This window comes from Rhipicephalus sanguineus, chromosome 2 (genome assembly GCF_013339695.2).
Source record: "Rhipicephalus sanguineus isolate Rsan-2018 chromosome 2, BIME_Rsan_1.4, whole genome shotgun sequence".
In the NCBI taxonomy this organism is placed as follows: domain Eukaryota; kingdom Metazoa; phylum Arthropoda; class Arachnida; order Ixodida; family Ixodidae; genus Rhipicephalus; species Rhipicephalus sanguineus.
The window spans coordinates 156,687,511-156,697,588 of NC_051177.1; the positions used below are offsets into that span (position 1 = coordinate 156,687,511).

Here is a 10,078-nt window from a genome sequence, read left to right on the forward strand (position 1 = left end):
CACCTTAGTGCGCGCATTCTGTTAAACACTCGTAGTGTTCGAAGTGCGCACTAGGGGCAGGATATCCCTATCGCGTTCAACTCTTAAAGGCGAAGCTTAAGCGTCCCCCCAATTTTTTCCTGCAGAGCCCGCGGCAACGAGGAAGAGCGTGCAACTCATTTTGATGGCCTTCCTCCGAGACACTGGGCTGGTCCACACGTGGTTACGGACCCCTAAAGTTCAGGAGATGCTCAGGTGAAACAATTCCCGGCCATCTAGGCAGGCAACCCCGCTTGCTGCGACATCACAACCAACACCATCACAATAGAAGGCGAGTGTGAGGTATCACGAACTCCCCTGCGACTTACAGCTTCGAGAAGCACGGCTCCAGAACATCTCTCTCGAAGGGCTGTCGGAGAAACCAAGGAAGTGGGAGAAGAGCGAGAGCTTTCTAGTATGTACGTTGTCGGATAAACATCTCTCAAGAAAGGTTCTTCGTTTATACACGAATTCTTTCTCTTTTTTGAAGAAATTTTAATGAAGTGTAATAAAACTAATAATTGTAATAAAACTGGTCTAATCAGTTGAAGCCTTGCAGAAGACAAGTCTGCTTACCGAAACATTGGCTTCAACGACAACCCGTGTTCCAAGGATGTTTCATCGCTTCAAGCTTCCATATTCTTCTGAAGTATTTTGTTTTAGGTCTAATCATTTAAATGTACGTGAATGTCTATGTACGTGAACTTTTTTTATTTTTCACAACTTCACGTATATTGATATTTTGTTTCTACTTCACGACTTGTGAATATGCATCCAGGCAGTAGTCCGAGCTTTCTCCCGTAATTAACTGCAGACATAACTGATTAGCGCGAAAGAACAACGGAAAAGGTACACTCTTAACCGCGTATCCTCTATGTATACCTTCAACAAAATTTATCCTTTATCCTATAGGTTACATGGGTCGACGTTTTTCTGGTTTTTGTCTTCCCAAGTTTTAAAGGTTTATGTTGTGTCGTGTGACCCCTGGAGCCATGCTGAGACACCAGTGCTGTTGTGCTCTCTATTCATGCTACAAGGGGGAGCTAGGTCTCTGCCATGCCTCTTTGCTACCACCAATCCGGCGTGGCCGTGCCGGTCATGTGACCCGTGCCTCGCGGACCAATAACCTTTCTTCTCGCTCCGTAAAACCGCCTGCAATAAACGCGGGAGAGCAGGGGGGCGATCGGAGATCTGTTCGTTCCGCGTTCGTTCTGCGGTGCCTACGTCACAGAAGTGAGAGGAGGCGCAGCTCTCCCGCCTAGAACCGCCGAGAGAAGAGAACAGCCAATCGTGAAGCGGACAGCTTTCCGGAAGTAGACGCGCATCCTGTGACGTCGGCACAGTGACCGTGAAGCGTTTCTCGCCTTTTAATAAATATAACTACTTTACAGAAAATTATTGTTTTTGCTTCTCAAGCTCAAACACTCTTTCAAACAGCAACAGCTTTGAGTGATGATATTTAATAATGTTAGTTTTTTTTGACGTCGTCGCTAGATGGTGTCGCGCACGCGAAAAAAAAAAGAGAAAAGTAGCGGCTGACGTAGTTTCAAAATGTCGTCCGATCGCAACGTCTGCGTTGGTTCTCGGGTGTCGGATCGTCAAAAGGAGCTTCTGCTGGCTTTTGTGAAAGAGCACCCACAGATCGCGACGCTGTCGTGCCCGCTGGAGCCGTCGTTCACGAGGGAGGACCGGGACGACATGTGGCAGGAGCTAGTAGCGCTTTTGAACGAAGAAGTCCCTGCGCGTAACACCAGGGCCCAGTGGCAGGCCCGATGGAGGAATGAGCGCTACTATTCGCAGCAGGGTCTTGCCAAACTCCGAGGGCAGCAGAGGTGAGTGCGAGCACAATTGTATTGTGGTCGGTCATCTTACACGTCCCGCTTGTGCTTAGCAGCGGCACCCGAGGCGGCCAGATTTCGGATTACCGCGGCCGCGTCGTGCTTGACAGGGACGAGTGTGCGAGGCCCATAGTTCGGGTGGTCTGAATCGGTAAGCACTGGCTTAGAATATCATTGTTACTTGTATGCTGCGAACAAGTGGGCTCGTTTGCTTCGAGCCATTACGCGCTGTTAGTTTTACTTTTTCAAACAATATCGAGTGGATCACCCGGCCGCCGCGTTAGCTGAGGTGCTAACACGTTGCGCCGCCCAGAACAGAATGCGAAACAGCCACATTTGCGGTGATGACGAAAGAACAGCCGCGAACTATATTTCGAAGGTCACTAGAGCACCCTACGTGTTCCAACCCATTTCTCAGACCCTCGAGTCGAGTGAGGTGCGTAGCCAGTAGGCTTGCCTCCCTCCACCCCTCTCTCCGAAGTCTGTGTGTCATAGCATGCCGCTGTTGAAACATTCTAAAAAAACATTGCTATTGTCCACTTCCACTCCATACTTCTTATTGCACTCAGTGTGTCAATCAAGAAACTTCTTACTATAACAGGTGAGCCCTGCTCCAGCTGCTACTGGTGTGGCTGAAGAGGATGTGGCCCAGGATCTTTCCCGTGCCCCAACTCGTAAGTTTCGCTGATGTTTTTGATTAACTGTAGATGGTGTTACATGCTCACAGGTGATGCTCATGCGTGCAGGCATATGTTTGTGAAGAGATGACATCTGTGGGCATAAAGACAAAAGGCTGCACAAAAAAAATTTGGCAAACGGTTGCAGGAGCTAGTTGTATGCATAACTGTCAGATGGAATAAACAGGTGTCCTGCCTTGCAGTTATGGTGAAATGTAGCAAAAAGGTAGCATTGCAAAAATGTTCAACATCTTGAAATGTTTCCCTATTTTGTCAATTGCTTCAAAAGTGAAACTGAAAATGTGCTATTGCTAAATATACTGTTCAAAAAGCAAGCTCGTTATATAACTTTTTCACATAGCCATCATACACAAATGCACATGTTTGCACCTGTGTTACACCTGCTTGCTGTATGTTTTGCATACTGCAGCAGCTAGGGTTTCGGAAGGAGATTGTGTCAGTCATCGCGTAAAGCCGGGCAAACGATTGTGTAGCCCTGAAAAGGGCTGTTTGGTTGCTTCTCATGCAGAGGTGGTTAGAGGCGTGAGATGCGTTTGATGAGATGAGCGAAAATGAATTCCGGCACCGCTTTGGTCTGTCCAAACGAAGTGCGTTGGTTGTGCGGTGAACCAAGCACCATTCATAGATGCCGTTGGGTCAGTGGATTTTCAACAGAGAGGAAATTGTTGCACACACTGAAACTCTTCACGAACAGAAGCTTCCAGCGAAGAGTCGGTAGCAGGAAATTTATAGATGATAATGGCAACACATTTCTTGGTTTCCAGCTCATGCCGCAGCTGCGAGATGGGGGCAACCGGCAGGCCGAGGCGCTGGAGTTACTAGCCGCAAACACCAGGCGGCAGGGCCAGGCATCATTGGAAAGCTGCGCCAGGTTCAACTTCTCGGTGACGCGGTCCACAAATTGCAAGGCGTTGGTACCCTCGCCCGGGCCCTCATTGCAGCGGAAGGCACCTGCACAGTGATTTGTAAAGACTAGTTGTACATATATGTAGATTTATTTTTGTTCACATCACGAGCTATGATACGCTGGTTTGCTTCAATGGTGCCCTGCAATTTTCTTTCAGTTAATTTTCTTTTTCTGCATATCAGAAGCACTGATGTGCTGTTTCATTGTACATAGTAAAGTGTAGATCAATGGTAAATCGTGTCCTGCGATGTCATTTCTTTTTAATCTCATCGTGCGAGGTGATGCATTCAGCAGTTTTGTAGTACATGTGCATAGCACAGTGTGGTTTCATTTATAAATCATGTTTTGCCATGTCATTTTTTAAAATCTCATTATACAAAGTCATGCATTGAGCAATTTTGTAGTATATGCACATAGTGCACTGTAGTGTATCTTTATGTTTATAGTGTATACGTGTAGAATATTGTGGCACACTGTACGTTTTCTATCGATTTTTACACATCCTAGAAAAAAAAGAAAAGCGTTTGTGGAAGGTCTAGGTTGCACAACAATTTTGAAATATTGCAAGACCAAAAAATAGTTGACGAATACGTGTTTTGTTGCTTAGAAGTGTTTAGATAACAGGATTGGGTACAAACAGAAATCAATAATAGAGGAAGACATATCAGCAACCAACAACTTGCATTTTTTAGCGAGTTCAATTAATACCGGTTCGACTGTGCCTTGTTTTCATGTAATACAATGACTTTCGTGCTGCGAGACGCGTGTGTTGTTGCAGAGGAGCAGCAGGCACTTTGTAATAACTCCATTTGTATATTATAAAAGGAAGCTACTTTTATATTCTTTTCCTTGGCATTAAATTTAAAGGATATTTATTTATTTTGCTTTTTATGTGCATTGCTCGTGATACTTGTAATAAAATTTCAATTCTGACACCACCCTTGTTGTTCACTTCATTTACAAGCACGATTCTTGTTGCACTAAAGCTACCGCATCTTGCTGTCCTGATTCAAACAGCTTTTTCCGGTTACCACTTTGGCTGTGAATGGCACCATGTGCCATTCACAGTTGAGCTCTCACTTGTGCTTAGTGTGAAGCGCCATATTTTACAACCTGGTCGAAGCATTTCATCAGCATGGCGTTGTGTGACAAGGGGGCATAGGTCGGCAAACTCACTCATGAGTCGACTCACTCAGATTCAGATCGAGCTGTGAGTCCAAGTGAGTAGTACATTGGTGAGTTCGAGTCCGGGTGAAAACATTTTAGTGAGCCTGAGTCCGAGTGAATCCGCTTGAGGAAAATTTTGGTGAGTCTGAGTTTGAGTGAGCCCCAAGAGCAAAATATATTTCACGAGTGAGTCAGGGTGAGCTTCACATTTTTTGCCAACCTATTCAAGGGGGTTATTCATTGATAGGAGAACGCTGTTTCGTTGATATGTGTAGCAAACATTTGAAGTGTAGTAAAAAAAAACACAGTGACAAACACAATGAACAAAGACAAACACGCACCACACAATGCTGCCGAGGTCGTTGCAGGCGGCGGCGTACTCTGCGCAGGTGCTCAAGCATGCAGGCCCTGTGGTTCTCGAAACAGGTTCACTACACGGTTGCGCTGCTGCTGGCTCCCGTTGTGGTGGTGGTGGTGGTGGTAGCTCAGCTGCTGCTGGCAGCAGTCAGCATCGTCGGTGTCGTCATCGTTTCCTTCGAGAACAGGCTCATGTGCCGCCAACGCAATGTCGTGCAGAGCTGCACAAGCAGCAATGATGCTTGAGCAGCTGTGCACAAGCTTACAGCGATGCACCACTCCACAACATTGCGCATGGCGGTGTGGGCCTTGTTGTAGTGGTTATCAGGGGTGCCACGAGCTGGTCGTCCGGGCACTGGTGTCAGGAACCACGGTTCTAATGTATAGCTGGAGTCTCCTGCACGAGGTCGGCATGACAGCTGTAGTGATAACGTCTTGAATGTGGCAAGCATTGACAGCACTTACCAAGCAAGCCGAAGTTTTGCTTCCAGGTGCTGACGGAGAGGGCTCCCCCGCCATACCCACTAGTCATGACATGACCCCAGGAAACATGGACTGACATCCAGAGGTCGGCATCACATGTCTGCAGAATTCAATTCAGTCAAAATTGTACCCATAAATGACCTTGGGTACAATGTTGGGTATTATGTTAATGTAACTACATCTGTCTTCACTGTTACTGACTGTTGAAACATAGCTATGGACAAATCATCGACAGGGTAGGACTTGTACCATAAGTTCTAACACGAGGACAATGCAGTGTCAAAGGGTAGTCTGCATGTTTACTGCTTGGAACAACCCATCTTCCAGCCACCAAAGCCTTTTAACCAAATTACTGCTGTATGTTTAAGGCAATGTATCACAAAATATCTACAACACGAAAAACTTCGACTGAAAAAAGGGTTATGAAACAATGCGTATTTAATGTACATGCTAGGGCGCGTTCCGAGGGACCGAAATAAAGTTTATTCATCCATCCATGTATTGATCCATGTAACGTCCATCACGACAATGAACAATAAGGACATACTACGGCACATTCTGGGAGCGCTAATCTCAACAAATACAAATCGAGAATCAAGCTTCGGGTACACATGGCGAACGAGCAACGGTAATATTATGCACTGTGCAGGCCGCTGAACCAAAGTGTACTCCGCGTCACATGATTTCATCGCTTATCCTAAGCGAAGTGCCCTGAAACGAACCAATTCCCGTTCTGGATAGATCGAAAATACCGCTCCCACTTATACTCAGTCGCAACAGCCTCAGTAAAGCGGAAAGTTTAAGCGATATAAATGAAACAATTCGCTACGCATACAATGCATGAATAATACTCACGATCGTGGTGTTGAATGCGTAGAGTCCCTTCCCCGACATGTAATGCGTCGTGTCCGCGGAGCTCAGGCCATGGGGCTTCGGGATTGCGATGAGCGTACCATCCACGCACCCGACCACAACGGGAATCTGCCCGAGCCGCGCGAACGCCGCCTTTGTTCGCTCTTCGCGTCTGTGGTCTCCGGAAAAGGCCACCCACCGTTTTTGCCCGCGAACGACAGTAATGGCGTGTTCCTGACGGACGACTGCGACAGGCCGCTGAATTCCTCGCAGCCGACAGCTCGCTGGAAGCATCCGATCGCAAAAATCTCAGCGCGCACAACGCCTTCCGCTCTGTTTAAATCCCACTGGTTCGTTGGCACCCGATGACGGGGCCGAGATCGTCGCACAACCAAGGTACAGTACGTTTCGAGAAACGAAAGCGACGCCGGAATTCACACTCGCTCATCTCTTCAAACGCATTTCGCACCTCCTACCATTCTGCATCTGCTTCGAGAAACGCCAACGTAGCAAGGAAGCACCGTTGCAAGCGCCATTTTCTCAAAATCAGCTGTTGCGGCAGCCGCAACCGCCGCATCACTCGAAATACATGCCGTGCGACGCCGTTGTTCGCTCGAGAGAACGCGAGCGAACGGGCTCGCTCTCCGTTCACTTTTAGCAGACGACATGCTCGTTATGACGCGGCATGACGTCACCAAAAAAGAAAACATCAAGGAAAAAAAAGAAATGGCCACGCCCCTTAGAGTGGCGTGAGTTGTCCGGCTTCAGCCAATCAGCGCGCTTGTTCTCCCCCAGGAGTACGAACAAGCGGAACGAACAGATCTCCGATCGCCCCCCAGTCTCCCGTCAGTCTCGCCGAAGCTTCGTCTCTGCGTCGTCACACCGCGCGCCCTCCCGTCGTTCGGCCTCTCCGTCGGCCCGCCGCGGCTTACGCCGCGCTCTTGTCCTACACAACAGTTTACATGCTGATTCACAGAGGTTACAATCTAAATTTAAAGGTATATAGCTCGTGTATACCTTTAACGGTGACCTTTAGAGCTGACAGAGTCTTCGCCGTATACGTTTAGGCGTTTACATTCATGGGGCAAGGGTTACAGATTCGGCGAGGGCGATCGGGAAAGGAAATTCTATTGCTCCAATCGCGCGCAAGCAGCCCTGAAATGGTTTGGTGCTTGCGTGTGCTAGAATACTGGCAAGCACGCCGTCCACGGCGCGCGGCAATGTGGGCGAGGTCGTTGTTAGAGCGATGAAATACTTAGAGGGCCGTGGCATTCTGAGGTGTTCTACCGCAACGTTCGCGGTAAGGAGAAAACAACTAAGGTACCTGCTTCCGTACCTCGTCTCCTGCGTCGTTTTCTGCCTAATCCCGCTACTCGGCGGTCGTGATTTGAAGCAATTTTTGGCGAAGGGAACTGCACAAACACGGCGGGTCCAGGGAGACGAGGCGTTGTTTCTAACGCGCGTCAATAACGATGGTCCCTTGTGCGGATAGCTGTATCCTTGTTCGCAAATCCGATGGCAGACCATCGAAAAGCCTATATATATATATATATATATATATATATATATATATATATATATATATATATATATATATATATATATATATATATATATATATATATATACGCACGCATATATATATATATATATATACGCATATATGTAGCCAGAGCTACAGGAAACTACGCCCATAAAGCACTAACAGGAACGCTTTTACGCTCTAAATTTAGCTGATGGTGGCTGAAACCAGCAATTTACTAATTTTGCCTTCTACAATCACAACGAAATTGCGCGATATGAAGTCTCACGGAAATAACTGCTACAAAGGCTGTTCACGAAGCTGTCTGCTCCGCGATTACAGCACCTCTCTTGCGCTCAGCGCCCTCTCGCGCCACCATGAGTCTCTCAGGGAGCCCATATACAGCAACTATGTTACATCATAGTCTCATCCCACTACCCGAACTAGAGTGACCTAGAATAGGGGGAGTGTCCAAAGCGCCGGCTCCCGCGTGGGCCTTTTGCCGTGAACTCCCGCGGCGCGCCGCTGCTGCGCCGGACCCGTGGGCTTTCCGCACTCGGGAAGCGCGCGGAAAGCCAGGGGCGTCTGCTATGCGCTGTAGTTTTTTGCGCCGCAGTTCCACGCAGGGCACTTGAAGTCTACTTAACTTTTATAATGTGGTGCGAAATGGAGCTTATCCACCTTTAAGCGTTGTGTTGGTGCTGGGGCTACAACAGAATGCAAAAAATAATGTGTCAAGCGGCATCAGCGTGGTGTAGTTCCGTTCACAAAGTTCGAGAACGTTGGTGCGTGTGTAAAAACGCGCGAAACGGACATGCACAAGAAAAGAACGAAAAAAAGAAAACCTTATTCGCATGAGTAATCGGGCAATAGCAACACGCATGCACGAATTAAGAGTAATAAAAAAAGTAAATTGCACGCGCAGTCAGCTGAAATACTTGCGCGCAGTGAGCGCTTCACAGTACGAGCTTTTTACTTATAGTTTCCACTGGTTTGCTAGCAGGGGCGTAGCCAAGGGGGGGATTGGGGGGGTTGAAACCCCCCCCGAAATTTTTCAATTTTGCTTGCGTATATAGGCACGCACACATACAAACACACGCACGAACATACATCAAGTATGGTTGAACCCCCCCCCGAAAAAAATTTCTGGCTACGCCCCTGTTTGCTAGCCATATGCACACCGCTTTATTCGACAATTCAATAGCCTCCACTAGCTCTTTCTTATGGACACAGCACACCGGGAAGACGCAAGGGAAACAAAAAAAAGAGTAGAGACAGCCATACGACCGCAATGCTGTTGGCTTATTTTTCTTCTGAGGTAGCGTACAACAAGGCTCACCGTGCACAAACATTTGAAAGAAAAGCAATGCCAGGTAAACTAACCTTATTCCACAACTTTTTGCATAAAAGGCGTAATATAGAAAATGCTTTACAGATATCCGGATATCATGAAACAAAGTTACAAATGCCCCCATTCTTGCTGTACAAGCTGCCTGAACCAAAATACGGTAAGAAATTGACAAATAGAAGTGTAATATCTCAATCACTTCAGAAAATTGTTCAAATGCAGAAATCCCTTATGTACCTAGCCTGAAAAAATGCAACATGCGATTATATATATATATATATATATATATATATATATATATATATATATATATATATACGTATATATATATATATATATATATATATATATATATATATATATATGCATTGGATCGCTGAACGTTATGGAACGTTCGTGCGAGATGCGTGCATTGCTTCAAGCCTTCACCATACGAAGTGAAAACAGTTTCAAACAACTCATTCTCAACTTCAGATGTTTTCATGGTTCTCGGAGGTTAGCGTTCGCCCGGTTCAGAGACTTTCCAAAAAGGCGTGGACGAGTAGTTGCGCCAGCAGGGAATCCGACCGCGATTTCCTGCTTTTTCCTGATGAACTCAATATAGCGTCCACGACAATTTCGTGCTGAAACTCCGGAGTACTTAAAAAGCGAGTCTGCTCATCTCTTGAATAAATATAAAGGGATGACCAGACGGGTAAAGCAAGCCTCTTTTGTCTCGCAGACGCGTGCAATCAGCTTCTCTGAACTGAGAATCACGTTTGTTTTCGGGCGATCGCTCGTAACATGAATTGTGAGGCATACACGATGTTGCACTGTTATCGTTTCATGTTCTTTGGTTTGTCTTTTTTTAAGGCTAAAGCCTTAGAAGCCTCATCAAATACGAAAATT

At 46.7% G+C, this 10,078-nt stretch overlaps 2 protein-coding genes across 3 annotated transcripts; one reads left to right on the plus strand and one right to left on the minus strand.

Annotated features, from left to right (window-relative positions):
* The first annotated feature begins 1,423 nt into the window (after nt 1-1,423).
* On the plus strand, nt 1,424-3,404 carry LOC125757248 (uncharacterized). 2 transcript variants are annotated; one of them, XR_007415170.1, is made up of 4 exons: nt 1,424-1,850; nt 1,913-2,007; nt 2,458-2,530; nt 3,319-3,404. XR_007415170.1 is itself a non-coding variant. In XM_049412681.1 (2 exons), the coding sequence occupies exons 1-2, from the start codon at nt 1,570-1,572 to the stop codon at nt 2,001-2,003; spliced, it is 372 nt and encodes a 123-aa protein (XP_049268638.1). In that variant the 5' UTR covers nt 1,424-1,569. The 2 variants fall into 2 exon arrangements, 1 of the variants encoding a protein (XP_049268638.1); XM_049412681.1 differs by lacking the exons at nt 2,458-2,530; nt 3,319-3,404 and having other exon boundaries at nt 1,913-2,003.
* On the minus strand, nt 3,340-6,958 carry LOC125757247 (putative nuclease HARBI1). Its single transcript, XM_049412680.1, has 4 exons — nt 6,324-6,958; nt 5,451-5,568; nt 4,970-5,382; nt 3,340-3,505 (listed from the first exon to the last, which is right to left on the minus strand). The coding sequence occupies exons 1-3, from the start codon at nt 6,612-6,614 to the stop codon at nt 5,114-5,116; spliced, it is 678 nt and encodes a 225-aa protein (XP_049268637.1). The 5' UTR covers nt 6,615-6,958; the 3' UTR covers nt 3,340-3,505; nt 4,970-5,113.
* Nucleotides 6,959-10,078: the final 3,120 nt, after the last annotated feature.